This window comes from Tenrec ecaudatus, chromosome 1, assembly GCF_050624435.1.
Source record: "Tenrec ecaudatus isolate mTenEca1 chromosome 1, mTenEca1.hap1, whole genome shotgun sequence".
Classification (NCBI taxonomy): domain Eukaryota; kingdom Metazoa; phylum Chordata; class Mammalia; order Afrosoricida; family Tenrecidae; genus Tenrec; species Tenrec ecaudatus.
This window is the reverse complement of record NC_134530.1, coordinates 29,989,629-30,009,322: the sequence shown is the minus strand read 5'-3', so window position 1 is coordinate 30,009,322 and position 19,694 is coordinate 29,989,629. Positions and strand designations below refer to the sequence as shown.

The following is a 19,694-nucleotide window of genomic DNA, read 5'->3' as shown; positions in this document are numbered from 1 at the left end:
CTCCTGATCCTTGGCCTCAGATATAACCAAGTCCCCTCTCTCTAGCCAATTTCTCTGCTTTATTTTTGGGGGCAGCTTTCGTACTCTGGAATATTCTTAGAAGTTTAAATCTGAATGTGTGGTCACCACTCAAGATCCCCCACTGGACCCAGCTCCTGGCACCATGGCGACTCCGTAGAAGGTTGTGGTCTCACTGTCACACCTGAGCCCAGGCCTTTCATCTCTTCCCCGAGAGCTGGCCAGCGCCCCTCAGCCCTCCACTAGTCCTCTCCTGTTGCCCAGGGCATGAGCTCCAGCTTGCTGCCAGAGGCGCAGGTGTTTAGGGCACGATTACGCTAATGTTTAAAAACAGTTAGCATTGGTATTGCCCTCTGGCAATGCCCAGCACTCTGCTGGTGGTGAGGCAGGAGGTGAGCATCCTCCAAGGAGCAGGCAGGTGGGTGTCCACCTCTCTGGGTGCAGTGACCCAAAGCTGTGAAAGTGTGAGTGGGAGGGCTGGCTAGAGTCATGGGAGTAAGGCGATGAAGCTGTGAATCCCCAGCTTTGCTGCTTCTCTGCCTCAGTGTCCCCATTTGCCAAATGGCCATGTAGCCCTTCCTACCTCATAGAAGCTTATTATGAGGACAGGTGAGATAGCACCCGTGCAATGTTTAGGTCACAGTGGCCAGCCCATCAGAAGTGCCCCATCAACAGTTGCTTCTAGAATTAGCACCATCCAAGGGGGACAGGTGTCCTGCCTTCCCCAAGGAAATGCTTCTGGGACTTGCACCTTCATCCAGTAAGCTGGGGGGCAGGGCAGGAGCCCGGGCCATAGGAGAGAGGGGGGTATACAGTCCATGGTGGGGCTGGTGACAAAGGGACGAGGGGCTCTGAGCCTTGGACTCTTCCCCAGAATCGGTGGCCCCGGTCCTCAGGCTTGTTGGCCCAACTGTTCCTTAGTCACAGCCAGCGGGGCGAGTCTCCCACAACTGGGGAACCAGGTCCTTTCCCCTAAGCCCACTGGACTGGCCCCAATCTTGTGACAATCTTAGCCTTCCCATTGGCCAGCCATCAGCAGGAGTAGTAGTCCTTAGCTGGCCACCTCCTACCTGGGGAAATGCAGGTTGGAGAGCATTACAGGAAGCTGATCAAATATGATCTCTTTTTCTGCAAGGAGGCAGGCTAAGTGCCCAGCACGCTTTCTCCATGGGTGGGCCAGTGGCATGTTCACTTGACTTTGATCAGAGGTCAAGACCCACCTATTATCTATTTACTCACGGGCTTACCCAAACTTCAACCACCCATTCAACTAACCAACTCACCATCCATGAGCCTCACTGACCATTCATCTATCCACCATCCATCCATTCATTTATCCACTTTCCATCTGTTCATCCATCTAGTCATTCATCCATCCACCCATTCACCATCTGCTCATCCATCTACCATCCATTCATCTATACATTCGTCTTTTGTTTATCCATCCATCCATCCATCCATCTGCCCACCCACATTTGTCCATCCACCCATCTATCCACCATCTCTCTATCCATCTATCTACCCCTCCATCCATCCATCCATTCATGCAACACAAATTTCCTGCACAGCTCTTCTAAGGCAGGTACATGGTGTCTAACTTTCTGGGGTGTCTGTAGGGAAAGCTGAGACGTCTGGCCTTGTCTGGGACCCTGTCCTTCCCTTTCCCCGTGTCCGTCTCCCTTGGTGTCTGTTCCTTTCTCCTGGTCTCTGCCTCTTGGTTGGCCTTTGTCTTCCCTAGTCCTTTCTTGTGCTGCTCTCTGTCTGGTGTCCCTCTCTGTCCCTTTTGGCTTCTGGTTTTTCCCTGGCTCCCGATCTACTTCACATCTCCACATCTCCTTCCCTCCATCTTCCTGCCAGCGCTCTGGTCCCGCTGGGGGTCCTCCCCTGCCGGTCCTGCCCCCCATCTTCACACTCTCCCAGACTCCTGCCCCTTCCAGTAAAAGTCCCATCTGAGCTCCCTCCCCCCACCCAGAGCTTACAGGACTGGCGCTGTCTTCTGATGAGACGCCAGTGAGGTGATGTCTGGGTTTTGTTAAATATCATAAATGAATTATTAATCCTCTCGGGCAGGTGCACTGCCCCCCATTATCAGCACAGTGCCTATGGCTTGCAGGGTGGGGGTGGTTCAAGGATCACTGGGGAGCCTCAAGCTTGGTAATCCCCTCCTTGCTCAGCCCTGGGGTGGCTCTGAGAACCCTGGCCCAGCAGTGCCAGATCTGGGGACCACCACCTTGGAGGAGGCCCTGCCTCCATCCCTTTCCTGGGGTGATTCTGGGCTCAGCTAGCTGGTTCCAGTCACCGACCACCAACTGGGCAACGTGTGGGCCCTGGTTGTTTGCGGTTTGAGTTCTCGTCCTACCCCACCTGACATCCCAGTGGTCCTGGTCCCTATTTGCGGCTGGGCTTGGGGAGGGGAGACAGCAGGAGGCCCCCTCCCCAGGCCCCAGAAGAATGGCTCAGCTGAGGCTTATGATCCGTGGTGGTCTCGATCCAGCTCCTGGCTGCCCCCCACCCCCAGATCCTGAGACCTCCTAATTCAGACGGCCACCACATGCCAGTGCACCATCAGATGCTTTGGTTTAACTCTGGTCACCCGTGTTTGCCAATCTCCCTGTCTGCTTGCTTGCCTCAGCTGTGCTGAGCTGGGGTTGCCCTCCCAGGGGATTCAAGCAGGCGCTGGGGCAGGAGGACATGTGTCCATGGGAGTATGTCCATGGGCTGGCCTAGGCGGCCTTAGTGTCACAGGGTGCAGCCTGAGCTGCGCTTGCAGACTGTGCTCTGGCAAATCATAGAGACTGGATGTGAGGTGACTGAGTCCCCTCCGGAAAGGCCACCTGCCTGGAGGGGGGCACGTGGAGTGGTGTAGCGCCTCCTGCCTGGCTTCCAACCTGGTGCTGCCACCTTCAGCTACGGGCCTGAGAGGTGGGTGAGCGGAATCACGAATGTACCCATGTCCTGGTCAGGTGACAGGATGTGCATTCCGTGCTGTAATCAGGTGGGGGGGGGATGTCAGTGCTGACTCCTGTCACTCTCAAAGGACCCACATCACTCTCAAAGGACCCACATAGCTGCAGTCTGTCCTGGCTCAGCAAGGTCTGTGGGGAGGAGGCAGCAGGGAGAGGTGGGCTGAGGAAAAAGGCCAGGATGTGTCGTCCTTTCTGCCTGGCCCCGGGCAGCCTCTCCATCCTCTTCCCCTGGCTTCCTCAGTGCAGGAGGTAGGAGATAACAAGGCTAATGGGTCCTAATTATAGCCAGCTTCGATCAATAGAAGCCTTAGGCCTGTGATGGGTGGGGCTGGCGCCTCTGGGAGGCGCTGCCAGGTGGGACAGCAGGGACCTGGGAGGTCAGAGAGGCCTGAGGCACAAGCCTTCTTGCCCAGGGTCCTCACGTGGGTCAGGCGGGCCCAGGGACTGGGTGGGCACCCCCTCCTGAGTTTGCTGGCTGTGTCCCTGTGTGCCTCTGCTCTGTCCCTGCAGGTGGGCTGGCAGGCACTGGGTAGGAGGGGGAGGACAGGCATGGGGTGAAGTCCAGGTGAGTGGGGCGTAGGAGGGAGGTGATGTCACAGGCCAGCCCAAGGGTGTTCTCAGAGGAGGGGGTCTGCCAAAGATGGGGGTGGGCAGGGCAGGATTCCCATCCTGGCGTGGCAGGCCAGCCCTTCCCTGGGCCAGGCCAAGGGCCCTGGACTGAGGGGGTCTTCTGGGAGCTGGGGAAGGGGTCTGTCCACGGACAAAGGGTCCAAGTGTGTGGTGTGTGACCCCCCTCTCATGCCCCCAGGCAGGGCCGGGAGCAGCTCCCGGGCTTTCTTCCACAACGACCTACAACCACTTGTCCTTTGGTAGTGTGTGTTCCTCTGGTCAGTCGGTCAGTCAGTCACTACGTGGGCTGGGCTGGCCTGCCCTGGAGACTGCCCTGCTGGGAGAGCCAGAGAGAGGGCGGAAGGCCCCCTGGATTGCGTCAGCCGGGAGCCCTTACATAATGGGTGGAGGCACCGCCTGGCTGTGCAGGGTGGTGCTGCCCAGGCAGCTCCCTGCAGCTGAGGGTGGCTGAGGCGGAGGTAGCCGGGAGTGGGCTGCTGTGGGTGGTGTTGGCACCTCCCCCGCTCTCTTTCCTTCCAGCCTGGTCATTGCCCCCCAGGACCCATCACTGTCCCCAGACGCCTCAGTCGTGCGGGACCTGTCTCTGTCACCCAGTCCCTGAACTGCTCCCCTGCCCCAGGCCCCCACTCCAGGAATGTCCCCATGCTGGAGAGACCTGCCTAGAGCCTCACAATCCCCCCACCCCCACTATCAAACCCTTGCCTTTCCCACCTCAGGGCTGGGTCTCTGGAATGGGGTGGGGGTCTTCAGGAGCCAAACCTATGTGAAATCCAACGGTGGGTGGGTGGGGGGTTGGTCTCTCCCTGCTGGGTCCCCTGAGCCCCGAGGCCCTGGTCAAACCCTCCATGTTCCTTGTCCTCAGCATTGCCTGTCTGCTGGCTGGACACTTCCAAGTCAGTCGGGGTGGGGTGGGGGGATGCCCAAATGCCCAGCACTGCCACTACTGTGCCCTCTCCACCCCACTCCCCTCATCAGCAGCCCCCTCTTTCCCTGAGCCTCCCTCTCTCCACCTCAGGATGTCCCTAGGGATCAGGAGGGGCCAGACTTGGGCCTGGAATGATCTCCCCACTGCTGGGGGCTGCGCTGGCCATGGTCCCAGTAGACCTGGCTTCCTTGAGGCTGGAGGAAGGCCCCCTCGAAGTAGCCAACACCTGTTTGGGGTGTGGGTGGCAGGATGGGAGCGGGGAGTGGCCATGTGTGGCTGGGTGAAGGGGTGGAGCCTACGCTTTTGTCCCCTGGGGGCTCTGAGGGGGCGGGGTTGGGCTGGTGGGTGGGGCCAGTGGAGCAGGGAGGTGTGTAGGTCTGCGCTGTGCACGCACATGTCTACCCCGTGGCTCTGACGTGCACACAGACGCGTGTGCATCAGCGTGTGTCCACACACCGTGCAACCACCGTGGTCCAGGCTGGAAATAAAAATCGGAGGGCTCCCGTGTCTGTAACCTTGGGTCAGACGGGTGATGTTCTCCTGGGTGATGTGGCATCGCCCCTCCCTCGGTCTCCCGGGCTCACACCCACCTGATCTCATTTGATAACGTTCTCTGAAGGTTTCCTGGTACCCCCACCCCACCCCCTGGGCTGGGGGGCCCAGCTAGCTTTTCTCTTTGCCTTCCAGCCCTGCCCCCTAGCCCCTGGGAGGAACGTTGGGTGTGTGAGCTTAGGACCTGGGTAGGATGGGATCTTCCTGAACTGGGTTCAGGCAGCAGCCAGGGGGTGCTTGGGGCGGCTCTCTGTCTCTCTCTGTGGGGGTAGTGGGTTAAGGGTCGGGCTGCTCATCATATGATCAGCAGTTCAAACCCATCAGTTGCTGCTCAGGAGAAAGAAGAGATTCTTTGATACCTTCAAGCAGCGGTTCTCAACCTGTGGGTCACGACCCCTTTGGGGGTCGAACGACCCTTTCACAGGGGTCACCCGATTCATAACAGTAGCAAAATGACAGTGATGATGTAGCAACGAAAATAATTTTATGGTTGGGGGGTCACCACCACATGAGGGAACTGTATGAAAGGGTTGTGGCATTAGATTTACAGCCTCTCAGGGATTCCCGAGTCTGGAGGTCTTGAGGGCAGTGGGTTCGGAACCTTGGGTAGTGGCTTCTGTGGCAGAAGGGAGGTCACCTGTGATTTCTTGAGGACCTCACATCTGCTCTCCCACTGCCCCTCCCGGCCCCTGGTTGGAGTCAGGTGACAGGCCATTGTCACACACACCATGGAGTCATACCTCAAGACCTCTGAGCAGCTAGTTGAACCCCCATAGACTTATATGATGGTAGTCCCGTTTTACAGACGGGAAATGAAAGGCCTGGAGAGACCAGGGAGGAGTGCTCCTGCTTCCCTGGGACTGGGGAGTGCGTGGCCTTGAAGGGTTAGGGAGAGGGTGGGGAGCAGACAGTTGTCTTGCAGGGAACAAGGGTGGTCCTGGGTGAGGGGAAGGGGGTGGGCCTGGGAGGTGCAGACAGGAGGGTGAGGGCTGGATGCTGATGGGGCCAGGGGGCTGAGTGGACTCTGCCCGCCGCTGTATAACCCCTCCCCTCCCGATTCTTCCAGAAGAAGAAGATGGTGGCCTTGAAGTCTTCGGTGACTTCTTCCCTGAGGAGCCCGTGAGCCTCCCCAAGAAGAAGAAATCCAAGAAGCCCAAGGAGAACAAATCCAAAGGGAAGCGGAAGAAAAGCGAGGTGTGTGGAGAGGAGCGTGTCTGCCGTGTAGACTTGGGGCTCCCGGGCTTGGAGGGCAGGCCCCCCGAGAGCGGGATGTAAGCGAGAAACATAGGAGGCACACACAGGGCGGAGCGTGTGTTCAGAAGTCCGTCTGCCGTGTGTCTGAGACGCTTCTACTTTCTTAAGCCGAGTATCCTGAGCATAGTGATCCATCCCTGGCCGGGCTGTCCTGTACCATGGCACTCTGAGGCCCCAGTGTCCCTGGTCCCCTCACTCAGGGCCCCTGGATGGCTGCCCTGGGTTTGGGCCTCTTAGCTTTTCCGCTCCATTACCTTGGTGCCCACATCTGTCTGACCTGGTCAATCTGGTGCAGCTGGTAAAATTGGGAGACTGGGCGTCTGTGGTTGTAGGCATTTGTGACACGCAGGAGCTGCGTGACCTCTGCTTGGTGGCTTGGAGCCTCTGCTGGCGCCGAGCTGGGCGTCCTCACGTATTCTGGCTGGTGAGTACTGCACGCCTGGTTTCTCTGTCCTGACTGCATTTTCAAAAGGCATCCAGGGGACCCATTTTGCCCTTTGGATAAACCTTAGCCATTGGTGGGACCTCCATTTGACTGACGTGGACACTGAGGCTGATTGTGCCTTCGAGCCCTTGCTGCACTGAGGACAGATGCTCACAGGACTGCGGGGTGGCCAGGGCTCCTGCTGGCTCCCTGCGTACAGGTGCTCGTCTCGTCCAGAGTGCCCCCTCTGCCTTGCCCCGCAGTCTGTGTCAGGGCTGGTGACACGTGGCTCACTTTGCAGGTGAAGGTTGGGGATGAAATAGCCCAGGACCATTGGGGTTTAGGCGGCATCTGAGCCAAGGGCTCTGTCCAGTCTGCTCACCCTGTCAGGCCTTCCTGCGCCATCAGCCTTCCCTGACACCTCACCTCCATGCCCACGAGCGTTGCTATGAGAATAGTGAATGGGGGCAATGGGGAGGTGCTGTGGGGAGGTATCAGTGCCTCAGATCTCTGGACACACAATGAGGTAGGGAGCCCTGGGAACACGTGTGGAATTTCTGTGGTGGGGGGATGTGCCTGCATAAAGCCTCAGAACATTCCAAATGTTCTGGGATGTTCCAGAACATTCCAGAATGTTCTGGGATGTTCCAGAACATTCCAGGATGTTCAGGCCATGTGGCTTGAAGACACCCTAGGTCTTTCCTTGTTTTTGGAGTGAGATGGGATGGCTGGAAGCCTTGGAGCAAAGGAAGGACTGGCAGGGGAGGGGATGGGGGAGCAGGGACTGAGGGAGAGGTGATGGTGGAGGAGGAAGTGCTTGAGGACACAAACCAGTGACTTCAGATAACAAAAGGCTTCTCTCACAGCTCTGGGGCTGGAGCTCCATAATCAATCGGGGGGGGGGGGGGGGGAGACTTGGTTCCCCCTGGGTTTGCAGAGAGAAGCAGTTCCCTGCCTCTCCGCCCGCTTCCGGCCAGGCTGGCCATGCTTGGTGTTCCTTGCTAACAGACGCGTCCTGCCGCTCTCCTCTGTGTCTGTGTGTCTGTCTCCTCCTCTTCCAAGGATGCCAGCCCTTAGATTTAGGGCCCACCCTTACCTCAGTATGACGTTATTGTAACTAATGACATCTGCCAAAAGCCCATTTTCAAATAAGGCTACAGTCTGAGATTTGTCTTTGGGGGCTCCTGGTCAACCCACTATACCTGTTGGGTTACTCTTAGGATGGAGGGGTGTATGTGGAGGAAGGCCTGGTTCACTTTGGGGGCCTTCATGTCCACCTTCAGCCTGGTCTTCTGGACATATTTGGCCATCAGAGCCACCCTGGGCTTGCTCCTGGGTCCCCGAGGTGCTCAGTCCTGAGCTGGCCTGTGGGGAGCTAGAGGAAGACTGGGCCAGGGAAGTGTCTGGGACCCCTTGCTACCTCCACCTCTGGTGTATGGTTGTCCCGGCATGTCCCACAGGGGCTGTCACCTGCATTGGTTGTCCCATTCTGGTCCTGTCCTGTCCCACAGTCATCTACTCCCTAAAGTACACGTCTGGCCCCACCCCTGCCCCATTGTCTGAGCTCCTAAGCCTGGCCTACAGGTGGGACGCCTTTAGTCCCTTTCTCCCTACCTGAAGCCCACCTGGGGTTCCTTCCCACTGTGCACTGACCACCCTTCTGTCACCTGGAGACATTCTGAGATCTTCCTGCTGACCCTGCCCGCCATCCCTGCAGGCCCATCCTTCCCTGACACTGTGTCTCTCCCCTTTGGGTGCTGAAAAGGATGAAGAGAGGGGGGAAGCCCCCAACTGAGGCAGCCACACCCACATGGCTCTCTAGAGACAGACACACAGACTTTTGATTTGAGATTCTAGCACCTTCTGAGGGTCTGGGGAGAGAGTGGGAGCTGGGCTGTCCCCCTGCACAGGGTTACTTTGGCTGAGATGTGCTCACTGGTTCCTCTGACATGGGGTAGGAGGCCTCTGCACTCCCTATGGCAGCAGGCACCCCCCATGCCCCTCCCCCATGTGTGGAACATGGTGGTTCTGAGTTGGAATGGATGAGGGTCGGGGTGGGGCTAGGAAGCATGTGCCCTGGCTGCTGGTAACCCCTGGTTCCGCTGCTGCTACGCCGGTCCAGCCTCCGTGGATACTGGGGTGAAGGTGGATTTTGAGGTCCCTTGTGGTGGAGTAGTGGAGCCGGTGATGCGATGGTGAAGCGCTCGGCTGTTAGCTGAAAGGTGGGGGGTTTGGACTCAACCAAGACCTGCCCCCTCAAAGACAAGGCGGGACAACCCTGGGCCATCCACTCTGCTCACAGGGTGGCTAGAACAACAGACAGCTGCCAAGGACAAGGGTTTCCTGCTGTGTCCAGGTCTGGGCTGGGCCTCCAGGGGGCTGGGGTCTATGGTCTTCAGGAGGAGCCTGACTGCTCCAATGCAGACAAAGGACACGTAGGTGGTGGGGTGCTGTCAGTGGGGCCTGTGAGGGTGCCCCTTCCCCCAGCAGGGAGCCTCCCAGCTGGGAAGGGGTAGAGTAGGAAGGGTATGGGCATCGAGGCTTGGGGCTGCAGGCAAGGGAGGATGGGCAGGCTTTAGGGTGGTGCCCCTGGCTTGGAGGGCCAGTCCTGCCTTTCATACCAGGAGGGGGGTGTGTGAGGCTGGGGAGAGTGTCTTTTTCCAGGCTGCCTGAGGTCTCTGTCCTTCTGTCTTAGGGCCCATGCTTTTGTTTTTGTCTCGGGACCCGTCTATCTCTGGTCCTTTGTCTGTCTGTCTGTCTCAGGCTAGCCTGGGCTTGGACCCTCTGCTGGAGTCTCTTTCCTCTCCAGCCTGTCCTCTTCCATCTATCCTTCCCCGCCTCCCTTCCCTCTCCCTGCCTGGCTCCCTCCCCCTCTGCCTGCATCTCCCTCTCTCTCCCAAGATCCAACACTGGTCTGCCAGAGGGGTGGGAGGTGGTTGGATCATGACCTCAAGATGCCCAGGCAGTGCCAAGCAAGCCCCAAGGTGACCATTGGGCTTCCATGGCCCCTTCCCTGCCCTCCTGAGCGGCTATTAGATCCCGAGACAGTGCCCACCCAGGGCTGTGCCTGCCCACCCACCAACCTGGACTCCTCAGGACACAGGAGGGGTCTTCATCCCCTCTCCCCTTCATCGCCAGGCAGGTGGCACAGAGAGAAGGTGATGCCTTGTGGTTGCAGAGAGGCCAGACATTTGGGGCTGGGTGCAGGCAGCCAGCCTGGGATCCTGATTTACATAAACTACCCAGGCTGCAGCCGGAACCTGAGCATATGTAGATGAAGCTCCTTGTCAGACCCGAGTGCAGGGGGGGAGAAATGATTTCAACCTGTACGGCAGTAGTTCCCATAGCAACCAATTATTCAGTGCTAAATTATAACTGTTTATAACACTCGTGAATGGGAAGGCTCATATTTCATCCTTCCCTTTTCCCTCTCTGTCGTGAAGGACCCCCAAATCGAGAATGACCATTTGCGTGGCAGTACTTCCTTCTTCAGCAGCTGTGTGCAGAGCCTGGCGAGGAGGGGAAGGAGGAGGGGCGGAGAGTGAGCAGGCCTCCGGGCGCCAGCCTTCCTAGAGCTGGGAAGGAGGGGTGGTGGTGGTGGGCACCAGCTGGTCCCCAGAGCTGACCTCAGCTGGGCACGGGGTCCAGATCCCCTCCTGTCCAGACACGGCATCCTGTCTGACGCAACTCTGCAGAAGTGTTCGTGTGGGGACATCAGGTCTGCTCAGGTCCTTCACCAGCCTCTAAGCATCCTCCTGGGGCCCAGAGGACAGTGCCAAGGTCGAAGCCCTGATTGCCTCCTGATTTTCTCTGGTCTCGAGGTTGGGGTGAATCCTTGATGGGGAGTTAGCAGTCAGCGCCTGTGTCTTGGTGCCCCTGGTGCTGTCTGCCTGCTGACTGCAGGCTGGACGTCATGTCCACTCAGAAGTGCCTTGGAAGACGGTTAGGGAGACACTTCGTAGACATGTGCTCAGGTACTGGCTGCAGCCCAGGGAGATTTTGCAAGTCAGAATCCCAGACTTGCCCCAAATAATGGAAAGGTTGGAAGTTTGTGTTCCACCCAGATGTCCTGTGGAGAAAAGGCCTGGTGACTGGCTTCTGAAAAAACAGGCATTGAAAACCCTGTGGTTGATTCACACTGACCACGTGGCATGGCCACAGGTCGGTGTTGACTTGCGAGCAATGAGTGTACCTGTTTCTTCTCTTCTGAACATGGCTTGGGTGACATACCCCTCCAGCAGCTTCTCGCTGTTCAGCAGCTGGCTAACACCCCCAACCCCCACACACACACTTGTTGGTCAGTTCTTCCCTTCTCGGTCACAGCTGGTGGGCCTGTTTGCGGAACCACCATCAGCCTCCTCTTCGCTGCCCATTTCTCTTCAAGGACAGATTTTTCCTTTGGGGCGGGGGAGGTTTAGGTATGGAAGGAGGTAAGCATTGGGTGCAGAGTTAGGCTGCAGATGCAACTCTTTCTGCTGGAAGGGCAGACCTGTTCTGTACCCCACCCTCCTCCAGTCCCTGGTGTGGGGAGATTTCAGGGAGACAAGGGGCTTAGGCAGGAGGTAGGACCTAGAGAGAATCAGGGTGGGGGTGGGAAGCCAGAGCTTCCTCTTTGTCTGGCTTTCCTGTGAAGGAGGTGGGCTATAGGGGCAAGAAGCTGGCCTCTGGGAAAGGGAAGGGCTGCAGTCTTGGTGGGCCCCAGGTAGGGATGGCAGTGGGCGGGCTGCTGCTGAGGAGCCTGCTGTGGACATGCTGGCTGGAACTCCGGTTCATGGCTTGGGGAGGGTCTCTGCTCTCCTCTCCCACGTCTCTCTAGAGGGACCCTGGGAAAGCTTTCCCTCCGGTGCCTGACCCTGCTGCCAGGCCCCACCCGGCTCACACGGTTTGCTGCCACCCAGGGGCACCTACCACCCCTTGTTTCTCTGCCTCTTGGCTGCAGCCATGCCTGCTCCCACCAGAAGCCAGGTCCACACAGCCCCTACGGTCCCTGCATGTCCATCCATCTGCCCATGGCTCCCAGTGCTGACACGTCTATGCAGGGGACTCTAGCCCAGTCTGCACCTGCACCGGTAGAAAGGAGAAGCAAGATGCAAGTTCTGTCCTCCTGGTTGCATCAGGCAGTTCCCTGGCATTTCCAGGAGCAGATTGGTTTGTGAGCCACCGGAGGCAGGGTCTCTGGGGCCGGCCTTCGTGGGGGCTGGTCAGGCTGGTACAGGGGTGGAGAACAAGGATGGTTCTGAACAGGGGCTGCCCTGCATTGGCTGAATCCCCCTAGGGCATGACAGTGCCCTTCCCATGCCCCTCACCTCGCCCCATCTCTGAGCACCACTTCCCTCTGCCTGAGTTTCTTCCATTGAAAACGTGGGGGCCTTTTGAGATGGAGTGGGTTAAGCGTTGGGCTGCTAACCACAAGGTCAGCAGTTCGAATCCATCCATCTCAGAAACACACAGGGGCTGTTCTATTGCCCTGTAGGGTGGTCTTGTGAGTTGGGGTCAACTCACTGGCAGTGAGGACCTTTTCTGTTAGGCGATCCACAGGTGAGGAAGCGAGATTCAGGTTTAGGTGAACTTCCCAAGTCTCAGGCCAGCAAGGCAGAGTCCCGAGGCTGCCTTCTGTGCCACCTGGCCCCATAGGGAGCCCTGTGAGCTGCTAGGGTGCCACCCCTGCCTGCTTGAGAACCTTGCCCTGGGCCAGCTGGGAACTGCCGTATCCCTGTCCATGGTGCTGAAGTGCGAGACAGCTTTGTCTCCCCCACCCTTATTTTCGCTGGAGAGCCAGGGCCCAGTAGGTGTCTATGGTGCCTGGAATGGACGCCTCTTGTTGCTTGCAGAACCTGACACCCTCAGGGACAGTGCTATCCCCTTCCCTTCGGTCAGGGCTTCACCACAGGTTTGGGGTGGAGCCTGGGAGCCTCGAGGGCTCTGTGTTGCCCCACTAGCTTGGGCACGGGAGCAGCCAAAGTTCCTGGCAGCATGAGCTGAGCTGAGCTTCCAGGAGATGTGGGGACAGAGGGAGTCGGGGCAGTGGCCTTTCCCAACTGTTAGCTTGGAGACAGCCCCATGCCCCCATCACTGACTTTGTACACTTTCAACAGGAGGGTGCCCATTCACAGCCTCTGGGGGCCACCTCATTAGCAGGTGGTTTGTATGCACAGATATCTGGGGTGGGGGATCCTGAGGGGCTCAGGACAGATCCTGTCCCACATCCTGCTCCTGGCTGCTCCCATTCTCCCCTTCCCTTCCTCCCTCCCTCCCTTGTGGCCACTGTCTAGGCCTCTCCCTCCAGACACTGCTGTCCGTCCTAGGGAAGCTTGGCTTTCTCTGCAGCCTCTCTGCACACCTTGAAAACAGTTACTAGCCATGGTGAAGGCAAGGAGCTCAGTGCTGGTAATTGTGGCATCCCCACTGGCTCCTCTCCCGGGTCGGCCAGCTTCTCCTTGCTGACCCAGGCTGGGTGGGGGTGGGGGAGGTGCCAGTCGACAGGCACCTCCCCCAGCAGGGAGGGGTAAACAGCTTTGCCTGGGAGCAGTCCCTGTCTGGTGGGGCTGCTCTGCCTGAAAACGCTCTTATCTCCATATAAATGGGTCATTTTCTGCCAGTACAGACAGGAAACTAGATCAGGGAAGGCAGCTTTAGAACTGCCGGAATTACCTGTCTTATTGGAAGGAAGCCTCTGGGCCTGGTTGGGGGATGGGGCAGGGGCGGGGGAAGGGGGCGGGCGGCAGGGGGAGATAGGCTGGGGGCCCTAGCAGCTTCTGGAGAACCAGGAAGATAGAAGTGAGGTGCATGTGGTACCCTACTGTTCTAGAGTAAAGAAGTCATTCTATACATGTGTGTCTAGATCCCTCCCATGCATGGACTGGAAGTGGCCTGGAGCTCTTGGTTATATATATTTTAAATTGTGGTAAATGTAGTATAGGTAACAGCACTTGCTGCTTCGACAATTGTCACCTGTACAGTTCAGCAACATTATTATGTTCAGCCTGCTGTTCGGCTGTCACTGTTTCCAGCTCCCACATTTTCCCAGCACAGCGGATCACAGGAGTCCAGTGTCCCCCAGGCACGCCTCAGCCACTCCCTGCCCGCTCGCCTGGCCTGGGTGACCACGAGAAATGTTGGCTTCTCTTCCTTTGCCTAGTGGAGGTGCTTCATATATTAGCAGGTTCATGTTTATGACGGGTGTCGTGTGACCCACGGCGCTCCAGAGGTCCCAGGCAGGTCTGTGTCAGGGCTCCCACTTGTGTTTGGGACTCTTCTTGCACCTTGTCTTTGGTTTGGGGCATCACGTCCTCTGCTCCCAGCTCCTAGGTCCAAGCATGTGACCACATGGCCCTTATTTAAAACCTCAGAGTTCAGAAACACCTGCTTGGGAGGGGCGCATTCTGCCTGGGGCAAATCCAAGCAGACTGCAGGGAGCTGGCTCTGTGCCCAACTCTGGCTTCCAACCTGATGTTGTCATGTGGGCACATGCCACCGGGAGCTGCTGAGGAACCCAGGTGGTGTAATGGGTCAGGCCGTGGCCAGTCACCGCTAGGTCCACACTTTGCAACCACCGCTGTTTCTCTGGAGGAAAATGAGGTTTTCTGCTCTGGTAAGGATTTACAGTCTCTCGATCACAACAGTGTCTGGGGTCTTACAGGCTTGGATTCAGACAAGCAGCCATCTAGTTGAGGTGTCAATTAAGTCCACACAGAAGAAGCACACGTTTGTGTGACCCAGAGAGGGCAATCACAAAACTCAAATACGACCGAGCGAAAAGTATCAGAGCTAAAATGGTGAACACCCTACTGGTAGAAGGCTCTGGAAGACGGAGCCCCAAACCCCTCTGCAGAGTTACTAGTCAGAGTAAGCCGCTGGCAGACCCCCACTACTGACAGGTAAGGGTCTCAAACAGCCATCATTGCAATATTGATTATGCTGGATGAAACTTGATCCAACCTATTGACCCAACCTGAATTTGTTCTGGGTGTAAGTATATCTTGCGCGTTCCATGACAAAACTTTCTTCCCTGGCTTTAAATATATATATACATGTATGTATATTAAATAATAATAATATATTAAATTACATATATATAATTTTCTTCCCTGGCTTTTTGAATATTGAGAGTAGTAGTCTTTTCTTTCTTACTCATTATTTTTTCTTACTCATTATTTGCATTTTCATCTTTATATCTAATTGTTTTATCCCTACCACTTCAGTTTGATTCTGTCTTTATTGTTTCTATTGGGTTCCCCAGTTTGCGAAGCACTGGAGGAGCAGACACATAGAGATATTAATTGACGCAAGGGTTTATAGGGGAGGCAGGGGTGGGAGGTGGGGCTCGGAAGGGTGAGGGGATTTCGTAAGTAAACAATGAAGGTGGGAGGGGAGAGGGAGCAGGAGGACTGATTGTGATTACACAACTCATTTGAAAGGCTATTGAACATGGGGGAAATGTTCTAAAATGGATCGTGGGAATGACTGTACACTTCTTCTTGATGCGATTGAGCTATTGAATTGTATGATACCTGGATTAGGTGCCAATAAAAATGTAAAACAGAGAAAAACAGGTGGACGGATAATATTAATTCCTCGTCTAGTGGCTTTCATTTATGACACCAATATGTTGAAATCCTTAGCAGTACAGGCCCATGCCTCAGACATGCATAGATTCATTCAAACATCATCCTCATTTTGTGGGAGGAAATCTCTCTCAAAAGCAGATATTGATATAAAACTATATATATATTGCTAATAAAGATATTGCAAAAAGAAAAAGATGTACAGCCTCCGACCCTGCAGGGACGGTCCCGTTCCGTTGCACAGTCGTTATGAATCAGACTGGGCTCGAGGGCAGCGAGTGTGGTTTCGAGTTTGGAGCTATTGGGAGGCCAGACCCGTGGTGCGGTATGGCTCGGGGCTTCAGCCTGGGCCGAGGGCACTGGCACGCCAACATGGCAGGGGACCCAGGGACCCGGAGAGTGTCCAGGTGTCCTTGGACTTCTTTTGGTCTGACTGCTGTCCTTGCCCTTCCAGGGGAGCAATGATGAACCGTCGGGAAACGAGGAGGACCTGGAGGAGAAGTCGGAGAGCGAGGGCAGCGACTACTCCCCCAATAAGAAGAAGAAGAAGAGACTCAAGGACAAGAAGGAGAAAAGAGCCAAGCGGAAGAAGAAGGAGGAGGAGGAGGAGGAGAATGATGATGGAGGCTTAAAGGTAGCCCGGCCTGGGCACTGGAGACCTGAGCTCACACAGGCACTGTCTGCTTGTGGGGCTGGGCTTCCTGTGCCTCCAGTTCTTGGTCTTCCCACCCAGAGTCCCTGGAGCCCCAGGGCCAGAGCATCCTGCCCACCCTGTGGTTGTTGGAGACAGACGAGTGTGTGTGTGTGTGTGTGTGTGTGTGTGTGTGTGTGTACTTAGGGTATAGACTTGATCACCCGAAGCCTCGTTTCTTCCCTCGTTTCTTCCTTGTCATCCCAGCCCCAGTCCCTTCAGCTGTTGAGTCATTTCTGATACCTGGTGACCCTGTACCTGTCAGAATAGCACTTGTCTCTGGCTCTTCAGTTTGCCAGACCTTTCTTCCGAGGCACTCTTGGCTGGACATGAACTGTTAATCCTTTAGTTAGCTCAGCGTGCTCACACCATCCAGAGACTCCCAGTGCTTTAAGAGAAAACAGACTCATTACCATGGAGTCAGTTCTGACTCATGGCGACCCCATAGGACAGAGTGGAGCTTTCCCTGTGGGTTTCTGAGACTGTAATCCTTCATGGGAATAGAAAGCCCCATCTGTCCCCCATGGAGCTGTTGGCGGTTTCAAACTGCTGACCTTGTGATTAGCAGCCCAATGAATAAAGTATGCCACCAGAGTTCCCAATGCCCTAGTCATTCCCAACCATACTCCTTCCCCAAGCCTGCTTGCTCTTCAAAACCTCCAATTTCCAGTCACTGTTCTGTTCCGTCACCCACATTCTTTGGACACGTTCCCCCCAAGATCCAGTCCTCTTCTTCCCGTCCCGGGGTCCAGAGGCCAGGAAGTCCTGAGTCTCTAGCTCTCGGCTGGCTTCCCAAGTTCCTGAGCCATGCCATGGGTGGAAGTCTCGGAGATGCGTGGCGTTATGATGGATGGAGAGTAGGAGTTTGGGGAGGAACTCGGCAGAGCAGCTCGCTGATGTATTGGCTGCTCTTGGCAATAGTTTCCCTGCGCGAGCGTTCAGCTGTTTCGGCAGAGAGTGATGGATATTCTGCGCTCAAGTCTCATGTCAGGCACCTCTTGCGTGGAGCAATTTGGGAAAAGAAAACAGCAAAGAGAGTCATTGCCTCAGAAGCGGCTGGACGGCTCCGTGGGGGCCAGAGGGGGAACTGGGTTACCCAGCGGGTGCTCTGAGAGAGACTGCCCGGTAGCCTTCCAAAAGATCTCCCACTGACCCTGCTTCAAAGAAGCTCTGCTGCTCTGCTCTCCGAGGAGAGCGTCCTCCGCGTGCTGGAAGGCGAGGCTCATATGCTTAGCTGCTCACTGAAAGATTGGCGGTTCCAGGCCACTCAGAGAGGTGCCTGAGAGGAAAGGCCTGAAGATGTGAAAATTCAGCCCCTGAAAACCCACAGTTCTGATGGCAGCCCTCATTCCTCAGAGGCAGCACTAAGGGGTCCTTGTGGGGGACGGAGGGCCCGGGTTTGGGCCTGGGGCTCCACAGTGCTTGTTCCTCGGGGTGGTGTGAGGCTTGGCTGGCAGTGGGATGAAGGACGCGGGCTCTGTAAATGTTCGAGCAGCCGAGCTCAGCGAGGCAGGCCTGCTGATGTTCTGGGAAGCTCGGGAGGAGCTGAGTCACGCAGCCTGACACCCATGATGTCATTCATCGGGAGGTGTGTTGTGAGTCATCTGAGACTGCGGACACCCGAGGGCTGACAGTGTGGAGAGATGAACTTGCAGGAGGGACCCAGGGGTCCCGGGGACAGTGTCACCGACTTGCTCGAATGCTGCCGGGCCTTTTTGGGCAGGAGCTGCCAGGCTGGCCTGGGGGGCGGTAGGGGGAGGGGCGGGTCGTCCCAGCAACGTGACAACTCTAGGCACAGCATCCATGTATGGCCATGTTCCACGGGGTCCTGTGTCAGAGACAGGAGCACTGGTTCTCTGCCACCCTCATGGTCAGCACTGGGCTCTCTGGGCACCGAGGGAGCCTGTGGGCATTGGGGAGCTGTCCTGCTGAAGGACCCCTGCCACCCTGCACCTCTGTGGGGTCAGCTCGGTGAGCAGGCTGGCATGGCTGTGGGCGACTGGAGCAGCTCAGGCATTGGACACTCGCTGTCCCACTCAGCAGGAGAAGGAGCAAGCCTCGGCTCTATTGTCCTAGCACGAGGCCACTCTGAGCACTGACCGGGACTTGGTGAGCCAGTGTGCTGACTGGATCAGGGCTGTGTAGAAGGGGGAACGCGGGGTTCTGGGAGGATGGCGGAAAGTAGGACGGAGTGGGTAAGATCCCTTACTGACACTGGTGCTAATGTCCTTGCTTCCGTGAGGCAGGAACTGTCCCTGTCCCCGTTTCACAGGTGAGGAAAAAGGTGGGAGAGGGCAAGTAGCTTGCCTACTTGTCCCCGTCAGGATTTGGCAGAGGCGAGATTAGAACCTAACTCCCCAGGGGCCCAAGACTTCAGGCCAGCTCATGGCCAAGTGGGACCTGGAAGTTGGAGGACTACCTGATCTCTGAGGGAGGACTACCACACACTAACCAATCCGGTCCCAGAGTCAAAACTCCGTATACGCTCCTCCCCACTTTGCCTATGCCTACTGCCTCTGTTACCAGCCAGGCCTGGCTATTGCAGGATCGGAGGCTTGGCTGGCTCTCTCTCAAGCACCCTGTGTGGCCTTAAGAAGTCATGTCACCCTGAGCCTCAGTGACCCCCTCTGGAGAGGGAATCAGGAACTTAGGGACCTTCCTTGGCTCTGCCACTGGCTGTTGCCAGTGACTCTACCCTGGCTTGGGCACACTTTCCTGTACTGAGACTTGGCAGGGACCCATCCCTCCTGAAGTGACTGTTTCTGGGGTCATCAGGGAGGCTTCATTTCTTCCCAAGAGGCCTTCCATCCATCCTTCCTTCCATCCATCCATCCATCCATCCATCCATCCATCCATCCATCCAACCAATCATACCAACGAACCAACCAACCACTTTGGTGGCGTTGACAGAGAGCCCTTGTTGGGAGAACCTTTGTGTACCTGAGTAGACCTGGGTTCCGTAGGGTTTTCCGTGGCATTTCCACTATCAGCCCACCAGGCCTTTCTTCTGATGCTCCTCTGGGTGGATTTTGACCACCCACCTATGGTTCTCAGCCAAGCTTGTTCATGGCTTGCACCACCACAATATACCTCATGTACCCCCAATCTGGTGCCCTCCCCAAGGCCAGTGCCACCCAAAACTCATCGTTTAGGTCGCTCTTCTGCTCTGCCACTAAAATTCCTGGAACATACCCTTCTTAGAGAGCTGGTCTTCCTCTTCCTTCCTGGGGGCGGGGTGCCCTCAGGCCAGCTGGACAGCTGCCCAGGTCTGGCTCCTTGCAGTCTGTGGGTCTCCTTCTATGGAGGTTCCAGGCTCAGGCTCCCTCCCCCAGGCCCCATTACACACCAGCACTGGTCCTGTGCCTCTCCCTACAACCCCAGCATAGGCTAACTCTGGGACAGTCCCACCAGGAGCTGGGATGCTTTGGGATATAGGCACACAGCCGCCACCCTGGTCTGGAGTCTCTTAGGAGAGGTGCTAGGTACATGCAGTTAAGAAGGTGTATTTTCTCTGCTTTCTCACCCCCCCCCCCCATCTCTGCAGGAGCCCAAGTCCTCAGGGCAGCTCATGGCCGAGTGGGGCCTGGACGACGTGGACTACCTGTTCTCCGAGGAAGACTACCACACGCTAACCAACTACAAGGCCTTCAGCCAGTTCCTCAGGTGGGCG

At 56.7% G+C, this 19,694-nt stretch overlaps 1 protein-coding gene across 1 annotated transcript in view; it reads left to right on the top strand.

Annotated features, from left to right (window-relative positions):
* The window catches only part of CHD5 (chromodomain helicase DNA binding protein 5), a 62,194-nt gene that overhangs the window by 2,153 nt on the left and 40,347 nt on the right, over positions 1–19,694 (top strand). Inside the window, exons 2-4 of the mRNA XM_075550491.1 lie at positions 6,158–6,285; positions 15,788–15,967; positions 19,569–19,687. Of these exons, the coding sequence (XP_075406606.1) occupies positions 6,158–6,285; positions 15,788–15,967; positions 19,569–19,687 (427 nt within the window). The remainder of the gene's footprint in view (positions 1–6,157; positions 6,286–15,787; positions 15,968–19,568; positions 19,688–19,694) is intronic.